General features: G+C 41.0%; 2 protein-coding genes across 6 annotated transcripts in view; one reads left to right on the top strand and one right to left on the bottom strand.

The window, feature by feature from the left end:
- Positions 1–22,390, top strand: part of nsd1a (nuclear receptor binding SET domain protein 1a) — a 322,813-nt gene that overhangs the window by 280,507 nt on the left and 19,916 nt on the right. Inside the window, exon 26 of the transcript XR_009645526.1 lies at positions 14,841–14,990. The gene's annotated coding sequence lies outside the window, so the exon portion shown is untranslated. The remainder of the gene's footprint in view (positions 1–14,840; positions 14,991–22,390) is intronic.
- Positions 3,497–22,390, bottom strand: part of rab24 (RAB24, member RAS oncogene family) — a 29,501-nt gene continuing 10,607 nt past the window's right edge. For all 5 annotated transcript variants that reach the window (XM_060836978.1, XM_060836982.1, XM_060836977.1 and 2 more), the window contains exons 3-9: positions 19,874–19,942; positions 15,719–15,797; positions 11,388–11,455; positions 10,565–10,664; positions 6,829–6,879; positions 6,513–6,575; positions 3,497–6,085 (exon numbers count right to left, since the gene is read on the bottom strand). In XM_060836978.1, the coding sequence (XP_060692961.1) occupies positions 6,015–6,085; positions 6,513–6,575; positions 6,829–6,879; positions 10,565–10,664; positions 11,388–11,455; positions 15,719–15,797; positions 19,874–19,942 (501 nt within the window). In that variant the 3' untranslated portion in view covers positions 3,497–6,014. The remainder of the gene's footprint in view (positions 6,086–6,512; positions 6,576–6,828; positions 6,880–10,564; positions 10,665–11,387; positions 11,456–15,718; positions 15,798–19,873; positions 19,943–22,390) is intronic.

Below are 22,390 nucleotides of genomic sequence, written 5' to 3'. Positions count from 1 at the left end.
ACAATTTTAAAACTTTGAACAATAAAAAGACAGACAAAATCAGACACGACTTGGCCAGACAGAAGCTTGAAACGAAGGAGAAAATAATACCTAACAATGACTTTTGATTTCAAGGAGGGATATGATTTTAATTAGAAACCTCAGAATTGAGTTGAAAGATGTATTAACTCATTTGTAAAGGGAAGGTGAAGTGGCCAAAAGCTGTTGTCTTAATACTAGAGCATTTTCACAGGTATAACCACTAATGGGCTTACCAGTTTATCATAAGAACAATCTACAGAATATGAAACAGTTAGGAGTAATAAATAATGGTTATGAGCTTGTCTTTGAAACTAATCAATTATATTTCATGGAGTTCTAAATTTTAACTAGCTATCTAGAATTTTCATGACTAAGGAATATTATAGGACCAGTGGTTTTAATCACTGGAGTTAGAGAAAAATTGAAAATGTAAGGGAAGGTAGATTTCTGAAGTAGTATCCCAGTAAACTCAGGATTTATTTAGATGAACCTTACGGGAAGATTGAGCAGCAGCAGTTTTGGCACATTCCTGAGATTTCATGGACAGTTCTACATTGAAAAAAGTGGTTATGCATTCGAGAATGAAAAGGCAGACCATTAAATAATGATAGAAGAAAGCTCAATGCTGAGGGATGGGGTATCTTGTACATGAAATACAAAACGTTAGCATGTAGGTGCAACAAGTAATTAAAATGACAAATTGAGTTTTGACCTTCATTGCTAGGGAGTTGGAGTTCAAATATAAACATGATTTGGAGTAGCCGGTGTTGGACTTAGGGGTACAAAGTAAAAATCACAACTGAAAATGTGTTGCTGGAAAGGTGCAGCAGGTCAGGCAGCATCCAAGGAACAGGAGAATCGACATTTCGGGCATAAGCCCTTCTTCAGGAATGAGGAGTGTGTGCCAAGCAGGCTAAGATAAATGGTAGGGAGGAGGGACTTGGGAGAGGGGTGTTGGAGATGCGATAGGTGAAAGGAGGTCAAGGTGAGGGTGATAGGCCGGAGTGGGGTGGGGGCGGAGAGGTCAGGAAGAAGATTGTAGGTTAGGAAGGCGGTGTTGAGTTCGAGGGATTTGGCTGAGACCAGGTGGGGGGAGGGGAAATGAGGGAAATCTGAGTTCATCCCTTGTGGTTGGAGTGTTCCTAGGTGGAAGATGAGCCAACCGTTGTGTTGTTATGGTCTGGCGATGGAGGAGTCCAAGGACCTGCATGTCCTTGGTGGAGTGGGAGGGGGAGTTGAAGTGTTGAGCCACGGGGTGGTTGGTCCGGGTGTCCCAGAGGTGTTCTCTGAAATGTTCCGCAAATAGGCGGCCTGTCTCCCCAATATAGAGGCCACATCGGGTGCAGCGGATGCAATAAATGATGTGTGTGGAGGTGCAGGTGAATTTGTGGCGGATATGGAAGGATCCCTTGGGGCCTTGGAGAGAAGTAAGGGAGGAGGTGTGGGCGCAAGTTTTGCATTTCCTGCGGTTGCAGGGGAAGGTGCCGGGAGTGGAGATTGGGTTGGTGGGGGGTGTGGACCTGGCGAGGGAGTCACAGAGGGAGTGGTCTTTTCGGAACGCTGAGAGGGGAGGGAAATATATCCCTGGTGGTGGGGTCCGTTTGGAGGTGGCGGAAATGACGGCGGATGATACGCTGTATATGGAGGTTGGTGGGGTGGTAGGTGAGAACCAGTGCGGTTCTGTCCTGGTGGCGGTGGGAGGGGTGGGGCTCAAGGGTGGAGGAGCGGGAAGTGAAGGAGATGCGGTGGAGGGCATCGTCGATCACATCTGGGGAGAAATTGCGGTCTTTGAAGAAGGAGGCCATCTGGGTTACACCAGGTTTAGTTGGAAGTACTAGCTTTCGGAGCAGCGCTCCTTCATCACAACCACAATTGTAATTGTACAGAACATTGATGAGGCCACACCTGGAGTACTGAGTGCAGTTTTGGTTCCTCTGTTTAAGGATGGATGTACTGGCATTGGAGAGGATTCATGAGAGATCCACTAGGCTGATTCCTAAGGATTGCTATCATGAATGGCTAAACCAATTAGGCCGGAATGAAATGTACAAGATTCTGAGGGGGCTTAACAGGGTCAACATTGAGAAAACGTTGCCACTAGTACAGAAATCTCAATTGGAACCATAGTTACAGAATAAGGGACATTGCTTTTTTTAAATATATGTGATGGGACTTCTTCCCCCACAGGGCTGTGAATTTCTGAATTCAGTACCCCAGAGAGTTGTATAGGCTGGTTCACAGAAATTAAAGAGAAGGTAGATAGACTTTTGAAGCAAGAGTCATTTATGAAAAAGGATGACGACTTTGAAAATTGGCAGAAGCCTGAATTTCCAAGAGTTAAATAAAATGGGAAAGGGAATGGGGCTGATAATGTGCCTTCTTTAATAGAAACAAGACAGTTATATCTAACAGCCTGAGAAATTTACCCAGAACGGATACCTGCAAATTATTATTTTAAGGACAAAGTACGAATGAAGACACAGACTCCCTCAAATAGCAGCCAACAAGGTTAGGTAGCAACCCATCAGGTGGTTGCTTCATGTATCACTACAAAATTCTGATGGCACGTTACAAGGATATTTGAAAAATGCAGGATAAAGTATTAAAACATTTTTATTGGCCAGCACTATAGAGATATGGTGTCTGACGTATCAGGCAGAGGGCAAATCCTGATCATGAATTAAACTAACATCTTAAATTCCAATATTAACTTTCAAATATTTAGCAACATCTTAATACTTCTATTCAGATCATCCACTTTCAAAGCAGCATTAAAGACCATGATTAGAGCTTATTGAGAATGCCCTACTAATCAGAATAAAGGAGTTGTTTTACTATTTGCCATTACAAATACATCAAAGTCTCCATAGGATTCCATGGAGGACACATTCGATTCATTGAGAAGTTTATAAACCAAAGCTCAGAGGCTACTTCCAACATTTTCAGTGAGAAATCAAATCAAAGCTTGTGAACTGGCAAAAAAGCACTTGAAAAGTGCAAGAGAAAGGGAGTACACGAGACATTCTTGGGGCTAAAGGATCAGAAAGCTCAAAAGTAATACGCTCAGTGGCATCAACAAAAAAATCAAAAAAGGTTCTGGACCCTCAGTCCTTTGATATGTCATGTAAGTAATCGTTCCACGTTGAGTTGGACATATGGCATTGATAGGATAGTCATCAACCGCAGCCCTGTCATGGTCATTAATGAGCTAGATAACTAGATGGTGTGTCTCAGGAACGCATAGTAAGGCAAGTTATGCACACACTCCCTGCCAGAGGTCATACACAAGGCAAACCAATACTCACATGGCTTGCAAATACTTATTAACATAACAAAACACAATGTTTAGAATAGCAACAGGTCTAGGCTATGCAGAGAGTTTATCTGCAAGTGCAAAACTAAAATGCCAATTTTCAAATCCAGTAAATTGTTACAAATAAAGCAATTCTCAGTCCAGCAGTGATGTTAAAGCTTTGTGCATTTAATTTTTTACATTTAAAAGATTGACTTTATAACAAAAGTTTCAACACAAGATCCAAATAACGAATAGAGATGCTAGTGTCTACAACTGACAGAATAGTTAACCAGCTATATTTACAGAGGACCAGTGCCTTACACGATACACCGACTCCACAGCACCAAGTGTTGAATTTCCAGCATGTAATAAAATCATCTGTACATGCAAAATAAATAAGTCTTTGATCAGAAAAACAGTGCCTCATACCACCTATGCTGGGATAGTAGCTGTCTATTGCTTGCTTTGAGGGGGGAGTCAAAGTATAGGCCATAAATCACCAAAATATTAAAGTATAGGAATGACCTCCTGAATTACCTCAAGCTGCTACCTTATATTCTAAAGCAACTCAATCATAGAAGCTTTCCTTTTCAGCAAATGTACCCAAAGTGAAGCAACATTTTACTGTCTTGCAAGAATCTCCATCTGCCAATCTAGCAAATCCAGCACGCATTTTGTGACAATTCATGAAATATTCCTTCGCTGCAAGTTATCTTTTGAAAAACCTGAAAGTATTTCCAATACAGTGCATTAGAACTTAAGTATGGATAAAATAAATGCCACTGACAGTGTTCTGCCCTGTGAATTAATTCAGCAAATCACACCAGCACACCAACATTCCTGCTCTTTGTGAAATAATGTTTTGTATCTTTGACATTTCCACACATTACAAAGAACTGAAGTGCTCTGAATGTATACCTTTAAATGCATCAATAATTTGAGGAACTTAAGGTTATCTAAAAGAACGAAGTGAAGACTCCTATTTAAAGTCACAAACTATTCTAATGGGAGGTTTAGTCACAGAATCTGAATCCCACCTCAGTTACATATATATCAACAGGCTAAAATTAAGCTAATTTACAGTTAATTTAAGCTAATTTACAGTGATGTTCCATCTGTTTTCAAATAAACCTGCAAATATTTTCACATTGCTCAAGTCCAAATTTAAAAGTCCCTACTCAAATTAATGCAAATTTGGACATGATTTTTAAAAAACTTTTAATATATTCTATACCCCAAGGTGAAACTGTACACCACACTGAGCCAAACTCTCATTACAACTTGTTACTGACAAAACTTTCAGATTAAGGTGTGCAGTTGTGTCACATTTCAGATAGCTAGCTATTAAAGCAGATATCTTAAACTAGAGGGGGCTGGGAAATGTCTGGACATGAGATCATGTACCTTCCACCAGACAGAACACAGCAGGTTTTCCCTTGTCACTGAAGAAAGAGTGAAACATTAAAAAGAGAAGAGAAAATAAAAAATATAGAAATGTACATTCCAATTCTTGGTGCTGGAAGGATTACAGTAACAAAGCCACAAGCTTTCTTGGGTTAATTTCTCATGTTAAATCTCATCAGATGAAGTTAATGGTGCAATCTGTGTCTACAGTAATGCATCCTGCACTAGCAATCACAATTGGAAGTCATTAATGTTAACCAACCAAAAAAAGTTTTACTCTTTACTGCCAATACTTGCATGGCTAATGGTACTGGATGAGATATAAAGACCATCCATAGTATATGAAGCCTTGTGTGTCTGGCATAAAAACTTTACTGCAAATCAGCACACTCCATGTCAAATATACCTTATTTCCTGTCTGCCATATTTCTCTACAGCTTGTAACTTCCCCCTCCCTATGAACCAGGCAGCATTGATCATCTACAGTGTCTGGCGAGTTTGATCAGCACTACACCACTGAAACAGCAAGTGTATAATCATTTCTAGCAAGATTGAAATTCAGGCAGTGCAGTCCAATCCGAAATACAGTTCCATTTGAGAATTTTTGGAAACGTTGTGCACTAGAAGAAAACATGAATAAAAACAAAGCAACTGCTCAGAGGCCGTCCTTCCAAGACTGTTCCCACAGCAGTTAAATTCCCATACTAATTGGGTTATTCTGGAACAGTAGTGTTCAATGTGAAACTGCTCAGCTGCAGTGCTAAAAGAAACTTCAAAATGTAATGCACACATTAAAAATTCTGTACAAAGCTACAGTCAACATGTGGAAAGCAGAATCCTGGGTGCCGTGGATGTAGCAGAAAAGATGTAAGTCACTTTGCTTGGTGCAGTGAACACTCCTGAGATCTGCCACATCTTTCAATAGGCAACACGAACCATTAAATCACACAACCAGAAGAGGCAAAAATGGTTGATTGTGCACAAAATCTTGGCAAAGTTCGAAAATATAAAAAGCCAAACACTTTTCGCTGTGCAAAGAGGACTGCCCAGAGACAACCTCCGCATCAAGTTCAGAGATGTGCTGATCATGGTACTCCAAGAAAGGTCACTTCAGTTCAAGAGTCAGACTATTAATTGGACACCGCAATTCCCACTAGTCACAAGACAACGGATCCAGCCTCAAATCTCAGACCATGATATTGGAATAGTTTTATAAATAAGGAGTCTCAGTCCAGTGAATCCATGTAGAATTCCCCCTCAAAACATTGGCAAATGGGTTGTTGCAAATCAGATGCTATTGGTGACAACAACTAAATAAGTAGGTGGATTTCTTCTTCTCAGCCAGATTCACAGCTGCTTCATCTTCTAAAAACAAAGTAGAACAGAAAGTAATGCATAAGACTCATGATAGAGAATACTCAGACTCTGTCATTTACTAACACATACTTCAATCCAATACCCTGCTACATACTAATACTCGTACTCTAGGCTGAATAGACTGTAAAATATCATAGTCCACCATGTATCAATGTTCATAATCAATCCCTCAGACGCCAACATATGCAAACACAGATAGCCAGTCCTCAGATGCTGTCATAAATTAATACTTAAACCACCAAACATCTTTGACCATTCAAAACATATACAGTATATGTCAGCCCACAAGGTATTAAAATATAAATGGCAGGCACACCAGACTATTTTCTAAAACAGAATGCCCAGATCCTTCTAAATAGTCAACTTTTAGACTGTGTGTTGGTTCTGATAAAGCCTCAATTCCCATTTTATTTACCTGTCATCACCTGGAAGGCTGTTACATTCACATAATCTTCTGCTACTATTTGAAACAGTTCATCTGAAACAAGAGAACAGAAGGATTTGGGTTGATTATATTCATGCTTCTGCAGCTTTCTTTCCACCTCTTAACTCTTCATTGTAATCGGATTACAAAGTCCTCCAATCTTTATCCAAGACTTCACGACAAATTTTTCCACAGTTTTAAGATTCCAATATACCTCCAATACTCGAGCTTTATTCCAATGTCTCTCAGAAGGACAGAGCAATAGCAGAAGTGTGATAGGATAGAGATTCAGTAAATAGAAACTTACCAACATTCCGGCCAGTTTTACTGGAGGTTTCAAACAACTTGGCTTTGATCTCTTAAAAAATAAACATTACACATGACTCAGTGATGAAGATCTCAAAACAAAGCAATATTTACTTTCCTCAAATTGCACTGTAACAACTGACTGTGCTGATTTCACCAAATATTTTAAATCACCAGTCAGATAAATCTTATCTAACAGACTGACTGCAACAAAAAAAGTGCCACACTTTAGACATCAAACTTAGGATATTTAGTGGCCTGTCAAAAGCCGCTAATTATTTCTCAATCCAAACAAACTAGAACATGCTTTTAAACATCCAGTATTTGTGCAAAAGCAGTGACCCTGAATGTTCAGAAATAGTTATATTTTGCCTGCTGGATTTGTCAGGCCCTAAATTGATCGAGACTTTAAAAATGCCAAGTTAAACACTGTCCGACTGTGGTTTAGGCTTAAAAAAAAATATAGGCAATGAAGAAAAAGACCAACACTACTCTTACGAACAGGACACTTTGTTTCTTGGAGGGAACCTTTACAAATTAGTTTATCTGTGCTTAAAGAAAACACAGCAAAGCTGTGTATTTATTTCAGATGGACTGGAGACAGATTGGTGAGATATACATTCCAAATCCTTTTTGATTCTAATGCAATAATGAAAGACACTGAATTCCATCACTTCAAAACACTTACATTTTAGATATTTTATAGTCAAGCTATTTAGTTACTTTAAAATCAACTTGTTCAAAAGATGGTATGACAACCTGTGGCCTCCATCTCAAAGCTAGGGATATTGCCAGACCTCTTAATAGTCAAATACATGTACATTGAATTTCTGTCTTACTAGGGCAAAAAAATCCAAACAAACATATCAAGGACACTTTAGCTCAAAAATGCTAACAGTTTTGCACTTAGCATATAATAGGCTAACACTAATGGAATACTGAGGGAGTTCTGGACTATTTCAGATACAGCTTACGGCTAAATATGCAAACTTGTTACATTTGTCACACAGCAAAATTGTGTTTTTTTTAATAATTCATTGACTGCACCACATTCAGATTATGTGAAAGCTGCTATATTATCACAAGTTTTATTTTTGAATATATTGTACCTATAGAGTCAAATAAAAATACACAAACTTAACTAACCTTTCCTGCAACAAATATCAAGTCAGATTCATGGGACGCTTAGCAAGATGAGGTGCCAGAGGATTGGAGGGCGTTTAATGTAGTGCTTTTATTTAGGCAAGGCTGTAAAGATAACCCTGGGAACTATTAACTGGTGAGTCTTACATTAACAGTGGATAAGCTGTTAGAAGGAATTTGAAGAGATGGGATTTGCATGCATTTCAAGAGGCAAGGTAAGATTAGGGATCATCAGCATGGCTGCGTCTGGGAGAAAACTTCTCTCTCAAACAGTTTGAGTTGTGTTGAAGATATAACCGAAATGATTAGTGAATACAGAACAGGAGATATTGCCTACATGGACTTTAGTAAAGTCTTTGACAAGGTTCTGCATGGTAGACTAATTAATAAAGTTAGATCATGTTGGATTCAGAGACAGCTTGGCAATCAGTGCAAGACAGAGTGGGAAAAGGTTATTTTTCAGAATGGAAACTTGTGACCAGCAGTGTCAGTGTCATTTATATAAATAACTGGGATGAACCTTTAGGAGGATTGGTTAGTAAATTTGTGGATGAAACCAAAATTGGTGGTATAGCCAACAGTGAAGATTATCTAAGATGATCAATTGAGCCAACGCGAGAAGCAAATGGATTTTAATTTGGATAAACACGAGGTATTCAATGCTAGATTAGATTAGATTACTTACATAATCTAATCGGCCCAACAAGTCCACACCGACCCACTGAAGCGCAACCCACCCATACTCCTGCATTTACCCCTTTATCTAACACTACGGGCAATTTATCCTGGTCAATTCATCTGACCTGCACATCTTTGTGACTATGGGAGGAAACCGGAGCACCCGGAGGAAACCCACGCAGACACGGGGAGAAGGTGCAAACTCCACACAGTCAGTCGTCTGAGACGGGAATTGAACCCGGGTCTCTGGCGCTGTGAGGCAGCAGTGCTAACCACTGTGCCAACGTGCCGCCCACCAAAGCCAACAAGGGCAGGATTTGTACAGTTAAATGGTTGGGCCCTGGACAGTGTTATCAAACAGAGACACCCAAAGGTTCAGGTACATAAAACTCTTTGAAAGTTGCATCAAGTCAACAGGGTGGTGAAGGCAGCATTTAGCAATTTTGCCTTCATTGCGGAGACCATTGAGTACAGGAGTTAAAACGTCATGTTGTGGTTGTATTGGACATTGGGGTCATGTTTGTAGTACTGTGCACAATTCTGGTCACCTTATTATAGGAAGGATATTGTTAAATTGGAGTGGGTTCAGAAAAGACTTACAAGGATGGTGAAATCTGTACTGAAAACAAAAAATGCTGGAAATCATAGCAAGTCAGGCAGCATCCATGGAAGGCAAGCTAACATTGAGTCCAGGTGACTCTGGAGAGTTAGAATGTTGCTGGGACTAGAAAGTTTGAGTAGAAGGAGAGGCTGGCTAGCCTGGGGTTTTTAACCACTGGAGCTTAGGAGGTTGAGGAATGACCTTAAAAGAGATTTTATAAAATCATAAGTGACAGATAATGTGAATAGCTAAAGTCTTTTCCCTATGATGGGGGTGTTCAAAACCAGGGGGTGTAATTTTTAAAGTGAGGGAAAAGATTTTAAAACAGGACCTGAGGGGCAACTTTTTCCACAGGGTGCATAAATGTGGCTTAAACTGCCAGGAAAGTTGTAGATGCAGCTACGTTTACAACATTTGAGACACATTTGGACAGGTACATGATTAAGGAGGTTTAGAGGGACATGGGCCAAATGCAGGAAAGTGGCACTGGTTTAGTTTGGGAAATCTGGTCGATGTGGACTAGTTGAACAAGGGTCTGTTTCCATGCTTTATGACTATGAGCAAAACATTTTGGTTTTGTGGTGCATTACTTTACCTATAGAGGCTCAGAGGTTTGTAGCAAATAGGTTGTAGATTTTAAAATACTGAAAAGAATGCATTCTACCCAAATGATTAGTGATTGGAGATGGAAAACAAAAGTAGATCTACAGAACATTCACTTTCAATACATGGCTAATGCAGAAAGTATTAGCCCTCAGACAAATTATTCAATTGTGTTGAATATCAATTTCTTAGAACCTTTCAAATTATAATTTCAAAAAATCAACAGGGGAGACAATTGTAATTACAAGTAGTTTCAGGAGTTATTGCTACAATTTGTATGATCTTTCCAAGGAGATAGTAAAATGAATATTTATGACTGCATGAAGTCTTCATTATCCTTTGTACTCCCAAATAAACCTGTTGGACTAACAGCAATTTTTTTTAACTTTGACCACCCCAGTCCAACGTCAGCACCTCCACATCATGCTTACCGTTCACAATGATGCCTTAATTTAGATTGGACCAGGATTAAAAATTTCTCACTGCCTCATATATACCCCTATAACCCTGGTTCAGCAAAAAATTTTTATTGTTCCTAAATGAAACATCCCAAGACTTTTTAGAATACACTTGCATAAAATTATCGCACCTCACTAATAGGAAATTTAAACCTAATCATTCAAGCCTGACTAGATCAATTTTGTTAACTCCTTCCTTGCTAATTTAACCAAAACAACATTAACTTCTCATGGTAAAAGTTCTGTTAATATACCGTCTGTGTAATCTTGAACATCATGGTAATCAACTCCCCGTGCGCTGCGGTCATTCTGGACAAGATCACTTTTGGTTCCACACAGATAAATTTTACAGTGCTGCGAGAGAAAAAACACTGACTCAAGTATTAGGCAATAAATCCAAAATCACATGAGAACATGGAACCATGCTGAAAAACCACTACTCAAACCTCAAAACATATCAACCATGCACAACCTGTACTGCAAACGCATTCACCAAATCCTCAAGTCAATAAAACCCATTATGCAAATCCAATAACCAAATTGGCTGGTCCCATAACCTATACTGCAAACATCTCAATAACACTGAAGAATACAGAACCCATAGCCCACTATCTCCACTACACAAAACCCAAAGTACAGCAGAATCAGTAATCCCCACTGAATGGGATTGCTGTACAGTCTATTCTGATATAACACATTAGTTAAGTTCCTTTGTGATCCTGCATTATGAGAAAATAAGGAAAACAGCACCATTTAACTCAATGGAGCAGGAATCTTGTCACAGCCAATACAGGCAGGGAAAATAATAGACTAAATTCCTCAATCGCGTTAGAGCCAATTCGCGTTGAAGTAGTGCATGTTATAGCAGAACCAACTGCACGAGAGCCATACTTCAAGTAATACATAATACATATCGCAATGGCTTCAATTTTTGATTCTAAAGAACCAGAATAATGATGAGATCATAGTACATTTAACAAATTAGTTTCACCAAAACACTAACCCACTACTCAAAACCAACCGCAGCCAGATAGAGCATTGACTATTCAGCAGAACAAGGTTTATATCAAAATTCACCTCTTCACAGTTGCGGACTTCATTCACCCAGAACCTAGCCCTTGCATAGCTGCTACTGTCAGTCAGATCTGGAAGACAGAAATGCCATTTAATAATCACACTTAATACCCAAGGTCAGAGCAGCCATTTCAAAAAAACACTTTACAAGTGTTCCCATTTATTATTTAGAATAATATATTCTTATTCAAGGCCACACAAGTTTTTTTTTATCATGACAGACAGCATCTTTCAACATACTCAGTAAACAGTTACTCCAGGGTGTTTTATAGAAACGGATATAACTTTAAGGGACAATTCACGATATTCCTAAATGCTTTAGATTGAGGATCACACTCGAACATTTCTGCACATCAGATCCTAGTGTAATAGCTGATGCCCAGTTAAAGCAAATTATGTTCATAAAACGTGTTTTGCCTTAACAACCCTATCATCCTAGGTTGCAACTTTCAAGGATTTATGTACTGGACACCAAGATCTCTGCTTATCTACACTACCAAGAATCTTACCATTAGCCCGATGCTCTGCATTTGTTACTCATTCCAAAGTGAACCACCTCACCGAGTTTTGAAAAGATTTGTAGAACATCCTGAACCACCTCACTTTTCCATATTAAACTCCATTTGCCACCTCTTAGCCCAGCACTGCATCTTATCTGAGAGATGGCAGACCTACCTCACTAATCCCATGCTAGACCCATTTCAAGTGCCTTAGTCTCCCTGCAGCACTGAAACAGCCCATGGTATGTGGGAGATTAGAAATGTTGTTTTTGCAGGTTGGGGGGGGGGGGGTTAATTCTTGTAGCATGTAGCATACTTAAGGCTAAGACTTTAATGAATATAGAGGGTCTTTTCAAGAAAATAGTTTTAAGTTAGGAAATAACTATGAAGGGTTGTAGCTGACCACAAACAGCAGCACGAGCATTTCACAATAAGGCTTATAGTAAGATAAGAGAAACTGGATAAAAGAACAAGCTGTAACAGACAAGGAACAAAGAATGCAGACAAGGACAGCAGGACGGCCAGAAAATAACTAACAAGTGAGGTAATCTGCTTATGATAGGATGGGAAAAGGGAGGCGTGATTCCGCAACTTGTAAACTGAATAAGAATGCTTTAATGTATTGTTTTCGCGCGCATTTCTGCTTGATTACAGAAGCGTCCAGTTCTTGCAAGACTGTAATAAATTGTTGTTTCCAAGGCTTTGTCTCAGGCTGATTGATTTGAGTGAGTTCTGTTTCTCAAGTATCCACACTGACCCTTCAAATAGCATTCAGCCAGACCCACCACCCGACCCTGTTCCTATATCCTTGCATTTCCTCACGGCTAATTGATCTTATCTGCATATCCCGGGATACTATGGTCAATTTAGCACAACCAATCCACCTAGTGCACACATCTTTGGATTGTGGAATAAAACCTGCAGACCTGGAGGAAGCCCACACAGACGCAGGGAGTATGTGCATGCTCTACACAATCACCCAAGGGTGGAATTGAATCCAGGTCCCTGGTGGTCAGGTAACAGTACTAACCACTGAGCCGCCCACATGCTCTTTAAAAGGTTGAGAGGTTTTCCACTTCTACCACCCCCTCGCTAGTACATTCCCACCACCCTTTGGGTAAAGTTTTCCCCCCCAAATCCCCTCTAAACCTCCCATCCTTGTTTATTTATGGCACTTCATGACTGAACCTTCATCAGTGGCTTCCAATCCACTCTATCCATGCCCTTCTATCTAGCAGACCACAATCAATCACGCTGTTAGCCATCCTGAATTTATTTTTCATCTTAATCTTCTGAACTTAAGATCATTCCTCTCTAACACGCTGATATCACTTAACTGACACAGCCATCCCTCCTCCACCTTTTCCTACATTTTGTCCTTCCATGTTCGGTTCCCTTCATGACTCAAGTTCCAATCCATGTCATCCTTCAATTACATCTCTGTAATGGCTACTACATCCTTTGTACCACTTTTGAATTGCGCTCTGTTCAACTGCTCTTTGAATGTTTTGTACATTCATATACAGAATCTTCAATTTTATCTTTTACTGTTCGTAGCTTCTAGTCGTTTCCTCTTAGATTCATACATTATCCAAGAAACACAAACCGTTTACAATCTGGAAACAAAGGTCAGGGAGGAACTCAGGAAAATTAGAATCAGTAGATTGGTATTGAATAAATTGTTGAGCGATCATCTCCAGTCTAAACACTTGTCTGTCTGCAATTGGTTCCACTCTGATTTACCACACCTTCCCAAATGAGATCACTCTAAAATCCTCCCTAATTGTGCAGTTTGCAAGAACACTGGTAACAATATGGCTCAAGTGGAGACTTTGCAATCAATACAGACCCATCTACAAAATACACTGCACACAAGATTATTCAACAGCATCTTCCAAATCGCTCATTCTTTGCTTATCAAAGGATGAGGGCAGCAGATCTGAGAATATCACCTGTAAATTCACTTCCAAGTCACATACCATCCTGACTTGGAAATGTAGTGGTGCTCCTTTATTGTGGAAGAACCAAAATCCTGAAATGTCCTTCCAGGTACATTGGGTGTAGCAACACCCAAAGACTGCCACTGTTCAAGATGATAGTTCAGCACTGATTTCTCATGGACAATAAATTTCAAAAACTATCTACCTTGAGTGAAGGAATTCCTCATTTGAATAGCCTGGGCTTTATTCTGACACTAATTTCCTGTTCCTTGGATGCTGCCTGACCTGCTGCGCTTTTCCAGCAACACATTTTCAGCTCTGATACTCCAGCATCTGCAGACCTAACTTTCTCCTCTGACACTGTAACCTTTGGCTCACAAACCAGGAACATCCTGCCTGCATCTACCCTGGTCTGCTCTAAGAATTTTGGATATTTAAATCTAATCACCTCCCTAACAATAAAGACCCAGTTCTCGTCAGGGACTATAGCAAAGGTTTACCAGGCTGATTCCGGGGATGGGGGGGGTCTGACCATATGACAAGATTGACTAGGTTACGATTGTTTTCGCTGAACTTCAGACAAATGAGGGGGGAATGCATAGAGACTTATACAATTGTAACAGGACTAGTCAGAATGGATGCAGGAAGGACATTCCTGATGATAGGTGAGTCCAGATCAGCGGCCACAGCCTGAGGATTTGGGGTAAACCATTTAAGATGGAGATGAAACGACATTTCATCACCCAGTGGTACGCCTGTGGAATTCATTACCACAGGAAGTAGTTGATGCCAAAACGCTTGAATATATTCCAGAGACAGTTAGATATAACATTTGAGACAAATATAATCAAAGGTTATTGGGGGGGGGGGGGGGGGGGGTGGTTGTTGGCAGATTAGGCTATTGAGTTGGATGATCAGCCATGATCATGATGAATTGTGGAGCAGGTTCAAAGGGCTGAATGACCTCCTCCAGCTCATATCTTCCTATCTTGTGTTTCTATTCAATCTTCCTTCAGAGAATGATCTCTACAGCCCAGAAATTGCTATGGGAAATATACCTTCCTGTAAATAAAGAGACCAAAATTGCACACAAGTGATTTCACCAAGTCTTCATATGATTGCCAAGATTTCTTTACTTTTATGCTCCAATCTTCCTGCAATACAAGGTCAGTATACCATTTGCCTTAACTGTACCTGCATGCTCACTTCCAGTGACTTGAGAACTCTTGGCAGTTGAAAACTTTTAATGCCTCTCACCATTCTTTATGTTTTCCTACCCAAGTAAATAATATCACATTTCGCTGCATTGTGTGTTCACTTCCCAGTTTTTTTTTTAGACTCCAGCTCTAAATCCTGTCGAAGCATCTCTGCTTCCTCCTCATAAATAACAGATACTTAATTTAAGGTGATTCTAAATATCAGCTGGAGTAGATCAGTTGACCCTTATCAAATTAAATGGCATGACATGTTTGATCATTGACGTCAACTTCACCTTCCCATGTTATTCTTCAATTTAAGTCATACTCTCATGCAGGAGCTGTAGAAGCCACTCATCATGGGGTAGTTTTAGTCACATCTTTCTTTAAGTTCCTTTTTGGATAACTTGACAAAATAGAACTGTTCGAGTTAAAAACCATTCTGAAACCAACTATGAAACTCACTAATTAGCATACGACAGAAACTTAGAATTTAGGAAATGTAAAAAAAAATTCCTAAAAACAGTACATGGTTTGATTGTGTACCATCTAAAATTATGGTGGTTATAATGGTGAACAGCAGCAAAGCCACCAGACTCACTTTTCTTCTGGTGACTAGTTCCTCATTGTCTTCTACCAAATTTGACTCTGCACCCACACAGCATAAAGACAAGCAGAAGCTGTGGCAAGTTTCTTACCAAAGCAAACAACAGCCGCTCGGGCTCCACGATAGTAGATCCTGCTCATGGATTCATACCGTTCAGACCCTGCAGTGTCCTGATAGGGAACAAAACACATCACTGCTTACTAAAAAAGGATACAAAATTATTTGGGTACTTTCCAATACCCTCCCTACCTTATCACTGCTAATCAAGAGCTGACATGCCCCTGAGCTGAGCCATGCACAGAGTGAGCATGGAACAGTAAGTTATACCAAAAGGGTTTAATAAGAGGGGTAAGAGGTGGTAATATTTCAAAAATATTGGATGGCCCTATGGCTCAAGGAGGCAGCTCATCACCACCTACTCCAGGGCAGCATTAGCAATGCCACCATCCCACTGACAAAACGAAATGTACACTCAGCAAACAGAAGCAGTGGGAGAGGATTAAGCAAATAGTAAATAATAATTGCCGGATATCTTTTGCAATGTGTCTTATTTCACACTATTTCTACATTGAAATTTATCAGAACACCCCACTGCTAAAGGATGATATGTCCACCTGAGCAACAATAACTTGATAGTCATACAGGCTCACCAAAAATAAAACTTCAAGGAATTCCATAATATTTACCTTTACTGATGGAGATGGCCAAAAACTACCTTCGGCATATTTCAAACTTGTAGCATTGCACAAACAGTGTCAACACCAAATAACTCCGTTTTGGGAGAAGATTTGTAGCTCGGGTGCTCGTTGTTGTGGTTGTGTTCGCCGAGCTGGGAGTTTGTGTTGCAGATGTTTCGCCCCCTGTCTAGTGACATCCTCAGTGCTTGAGAGCCTCCTGTGAAGCGCTTCTGTGATCTTTCCTCCAGCATTTGTAGTGGTCTGTCCTTGCCGCTTCCGGTTGTCAGTTCCAGCTGTCTGCTGCAGGAGTGGTCGGTATATTGGGTCCAGGTCGATGTGCTTATTGATTGAATCTGTGGATGAGTGCCATGCCTCTAGGAATTCCGTGGCTGTTCTGTTTGGCTTGCCCTATAATAGTAGTGTTGTCCCAGTCGAATTCATGTTGCTAGTCATCTGCGTGTGTGGCTACTAAGGATAGCTGATCGTGTCGTTTCGTGGCTAGTTGGTGTTCATGGATATGGATAGTTAGCTGTCTTCCTGTTTGTCCAATGTAGTGTTTTGTGCAGTCCTTGCATGGGAATTTGTACACTACATTGGTTTTGCTCATGCTGGGTATCGGGTCCTTCGTTCTGGTGAGTTGTTGTCTGAGAGTGGCTGTTGGTTTGTGTGCTGTTATGAGTCCTAGTGGTCGCAGCAGTGTGGCTGTCAATTTGGAAATGCTCCTGATGTATGGGAGTGTGGCTAGTCCTTTGGGTTGCAACATGTCCTCATTCCGTGGTCTTTCCCTTAGGCATCTGTTGATGAAATTGCGCGGGTATCCATTTTTGGCGAATACATTGTATAGGTGTTCCTCTTCCTCTTTTTGCAGTTCTGGTGTACTGCAGTGTGTTGTGGCCCGTTTGAATAGTGTCTTGATGCAACTTCTTTTGTGTATGTTGGGGTGGTTGCTTTCATAGTTCAGGAATTGGTCTGTGTGTGTGGCTTTCCTGTATACCTTTGTGGTGAATTCTCCGTTCGGTGTTCTCTGTACCATGACGTCTAGGAATGGGAGTTGGTTGTCCGTTTCTTCCTCTCTCGTGAATCGGATTCCTGTGAGTGTGGCGTTGATGATCCAGTGTGTGTTCTCTATTTCTGTGTTTTTAATGATTACAAAAGGTGCCATCCACATATCTGACCCAGAGTTTGGGTTGAATTTGTGGTAAGGCTGTTTGTTCTAATCTTTGCATTACCGTTTCTGCTATGAGTCCAGAGATGGGTGAGCCCATGGGTGTGCCGTTGATTTGTTCATATATTTGGTTGTTGAATGTGAAGTGTGTTGTGAGGCACAGGTTCAATAGTTTAAGTATGCCGTCTTTGTTAATAGGTTCAACGTCCTGTTGTCTGTTCAGTATGACCAGCAGGTTAGCTATTGTTTCCCTGGCTAGGGTTTTGTCGGTAGAGGTGAACAGTGCCGTCACATCGAATGAGACCTTGCTTTCTTCCTTGTCTATGTGTATATTTCTGATGATGTCGAAGAATTCCTGTGTTGCCCGTATAGTGTCTGCATCTGCTGATCAGGCGTTTCAGTTTCTACTGTAGTTCTTTAGTCAGTTTGTGTGATGGTGTCCCTGGTAGTGATACTATGGGTCTGAGTGGGATGTCTGGTTTGTGCACTTTAGGTAGTCCATAGAATCTGGGGGTGTTGTTGCTTTCCGGTTTCATTCTTTGTCGGTCAGTCCTGGTTATCTGTCTGTTTTTTTGTAGATTCCGCCATGTGTTGTTTATCCTATTGGTGAGCTGTGGGGTGGGGTCAAACTCCCTCTTTTGGTAGGTGTTGGTACCTGCAAGTGGTTGTGGCACTTTTTGGATGTAGTCTGCTTTGTCCAGGATGACCATCATTCTGCCTTTGTCTGCTGGTAGTATGATTATGTTCTTATCGTTTCTTAGTGATTTTAGTGCTTCCCTCTCCTTGGTGTTGAGGTCATGTGTTTGCCTTTTCCTTGTTTTCAGGGGTACGATACTTTTGTTTGTTGTGTCTCTTCTGTCAGTCCATTGTTTCTGAGTGTGCATTCTAGTGCTGCTAGGAAGTCTGCTGTCTTGGCGTCCCTGTGGTTGTAGTTGAGTCCCTTGCCCAGTGTTGTTCTTTCTGTGTCTGTGAGCCAGGTTTCTAACCCAGGTGTGTGTTGTGGTGTCCTCTTTGTTGTGTGTTAGTTTGGCCATTTTTTCTTTTAGTGCCATTTTTTTTGCGGTGTGTGGTCCTGTTCTGTCCTATGGTGACGGCCTGTTCTATGGTCCGAGTCCATTCCTGAGTGGTGGTTTTGGAAATTAACAATTTTAGGCACGCCCATCTCTGGACCATAGCAGAAGCTGTAATGCAAAGGTTAGAACAAACAGCCTTACCGCAAGTACAACCCAAACTCTGGGTCAGATATGCAGATCACACCTTTGTAATCATTAAAAACACAGAAATAGAGTACACACACTGGATCATCAACACCACACTCACAGGAATCCGATTCATGAGAGAGGAAGAAGAGGACAACCAGCTCCCATTCCTAGACGTGATGGTACAGAGAACACCGAACAGAATTCACCACAAAGGTATACAGGAAAGCCACACACACAGGCCAAGTCCTGAACGACAAAAGCAACCACCCCAACACACAAAAGAAGTTGCATCAAGGCACTATTCAAAAAGGGCCACAACACACTGCAGTACACCAGAACTGCAAAAGGAGGAAGAAGATCACCTATACAATGTATTCGCCAAAAACGGATACCCGCGCAATTTCATCAACAGATGCCTAAGGGAAAGACAACAGAATGAGGACATGCCGCAACCAAAGGACTAGCCACACTCCCATACATCAGGAGCATTTCCGAACTGACAACCAGACTACTGCGACCACTAGGACTCATAACAGCACACAAACCAACAGCCACTCTCAGACAACAACTCACCAGGACAAAGGACCCGATACCCAGCATGAGCAAAACCAATGTAGTGTACAAAATCCCATGCAAGGACTGCACAAAACACTATATAGGACAGACAGGAAGACAGCTAACAATTCACATCCATGAACACCAACTAGCCATGAAACGACATGACCACCTATCTTTAGTAGCCACACACATGGATGACAAACAACATGAGTTCGACTGGGACAACACTACTATTATAGGACAAGCCAAACAGAGAACAGCCAGGGAATTCCTAGAGGCATGGCACTCATCCACAGATTCAATCAATAAGCACATCGACCTGGACCCAATATACCGACCACTGCAGCGGACAGCTGGAACTGACAACCGGAAGCGGCAGATTCAAACCACTACAAATGCCGGAGGAAACATCACAGAAGCGCTTCACAGGAGGCTCCCAAGCACTGAGGATGTCACCTTGACAGGGGATGAAACGTCTGCAACACAAATTCCCAGCTTGGCGAACAGAACCACAACAACTACACAAATACAACTACACAACTAAACACTAATATAACAACTGTATACAATCAAAGCATATTAGATCTCTCTCCAAACAATCTCCTTGATTTGCTAATCATGCCAGATCTGCAGATTCAGCTTACCCAAATTCCAAGTGTGATGGCCTTTTCACCAACATGGATGAGCTTGGCCACAAAAGCAGCTCCGATCGTCTGAAATAGAAACCAGTGGATTTAATCTAGATCTGTTCCCTGAGAAACATTAGCTATTTGTTCAAAGTGTGTAGTGAATAATTCAGTTTCACCTGCAGTTTTCCCCAGAGACCCTAAACGTATGTTAGTGTTTCCTTCCTTCATCCTCAAGCAAAAAGAGATGGCCTGTTAGAAAGCTTATGGCTTAGAAACAGCAGAGCCTCAGCAGTGAGTAAACATGGCAGAGGGGCTGGGAAAGCCTGTGCTGTGTTGCACATAAAATATGGGATGCCTTGGATGCACAAGACATTCAGATGTGTCACACCTACATGAAGTGCCAGTGGGTAGCAGTCTTTGAACAACATGTGGCTGATTTGGAGCATCAACTTTCTTCACTGCATACCATACAAAGAGAGGGGTTTCTGGAACAGTTTTACCAGAGAACGGTCACTACACATCGTGATAGGCAGGAAGGAGGAGTGTAGGAGATGCTAAGCGAGTGAGTGGCAATACACCAAAACAAAAGAAAAGACAGATCCAGGAAACCCGAGACTCCTTGCAGCTACCAAACAAGTATAATATTTCAGATGCCTATTTACTGAGCAATCAAACAGTCAGGTGGATGTCTAGAGGAAAAACCAAAGCACCATTGTGCCAGAGGCTACATTGGGAAATGAGAGACTGGCAGGCACATTAGAAAGGTAGCAGTCGTGGGTGACTCAGTAGTTTGAGGAATAGACAGTCTAGTTTACAGGCAAGATTGAGTGCCCTTATGACCTGTTGTCTCCCAGGTGTAAGGATCTAGAACAGAAGGCTGGGTAAATTTCTGGAAAGATAGATTGAAGAACCAGTGGCTGTGGCTCTGATGGGAGCCAACAACATAGTGAGGGACAGTTCAGAGTCTTGCAGGATTAATTTCTAGAGCTCGGGAGTAGGTTGAACTGGAAAAGCTCCACAGTAGTAATCTCTGAAATACCTGTGCCACAAGCTTCACCACTTAGGCAAAGGCAGATCAGGGCGGAATGTGAGGTTTGAGGGACAACATGGGAGGGGTGTAGGTTTTTGAGACATTAGGATCACTTTTCAGTTCAGGAGAAATTATTTGCACTCGTGCAAAAATGTGGAACCAATCTCCTGAGATACTAAATAGTGTATTGAGGATGGATTTAAACTGATAAGGTACAGGGGTCAGGGTTGACTAATGGGCCTAGTTTTGGAACTACCAGTGAGGGCAAAAAGAGATGGTAATTGGGAAAAGGAAATGAGGGAAGGCTTGAATTGTTGCAGTGAGCAAGGAAATGGTTTCCTTTCCCATGGGTGAGAGAAATAACGGCAGTGTTAAATTGCATGTATGCGGTGAACAAAACTGGGGAACTGAAAGCAAAAATTACTCGAGGGGAATAGGATCATGGCACTGACAGAAACGTGGCTCAACCCAAATCAGGACTGCTTAATTAACATCCTGGGTTAAGATGTAGAAATGGGTGGGTTTAAAAGGGGGTGGGGGTGGGGGTGGGGAACAGTCTTGGTCAAAAATGGCATTATTGCCCTTGAATGAGATGCAGCGAATTTATATGATTAAAGGAGTGGTCACCTTGTTGGGTATTTATTACAGACTGACAAATAGTGGGGAGGAAGTAGAAGAGAGCATTTGTAAGCAGATTATGGAAATCTGCAGAGCAAGTAGAGTTGTGATAATTGGTGATTTCAATTATCCTAGGGTAGACTGGGCCAAAACAAAGTACAGGGCCCAGAAAGGAAGATTTTCCTGCAATGTTTTACAGAAGTACTTTCCAGGTCTAGCAGGAACTGGAATACTGGAACTGATCCTAGGACATAAGTTAAGTGGAGAACATCAGAGTGGGAGAGCATTTGGAAAATAGCAATCACGATAGAAGATTCAACATTAAGTTGAAAAAGAACAAAAATTAAAGAGGGATTAAGATATCAGACTCAAAAAGGGCAGATTTTAGGGGTGTAAACGTTAAACTGGCGCAGATTGAGTAGAAACACGTTTCGATGGATAAAACAGTGGATGACAAATGGGAGACTTACAAGAGATATGGATAGGGTGCAAAAGCTAGGAATACAGCCATGAGGAATACATACAGGATATCCAAAGCTAGAGTACTCTGCATGACTAAGGATATTTGAAAAAATTAAGGAAGAGAAAGGAACCATATGATACCGCCTGTAGTAATATCTGCAATAGAAATCAGGAAGAGTACCTCAAAAGCTAAGGATAGAATAGGAAGGCTTGGAGGCAAAGAGGAAAAGATAGCAAAATGCACTAAAACAATAGTGAAATGTTTTTCAAACATAATAATAAAAGACCAGTGAAAGATAGTGAGACCCATAAGGATCAAGCAGGGTAAGCTGCTCAATGAAAGAGTGTGTGGCAAAAGTACTAAATGGGTACTTTGCTGCTGTTTTTATCAAACTGGAAAATGGTGACAAAAGGCAGTTGAA

This window comes from Hemiscyllium ocellatum, chromosome 16 (genome assembly GCF_020745735.1).
Source record: "Hemiscyllium ocellatum isolate sHemOce1 chromosome 16, sHemOce1.pat.X.cur, whole genome shotgun sequence".
In the NCBI taxonomy this organism is placed as follows: Eukaryota; Metazoa; Chordata; class Chondrichthyes; order Orectolobiformes; family Hemiscylliidae; genus Hemiscyllium; species Hemiscyllium ocellatum.
Note: the sequence above shows the minus strand (reverse complement) of the source record. Positions and strands in the feature narration are given on the sequence as shown.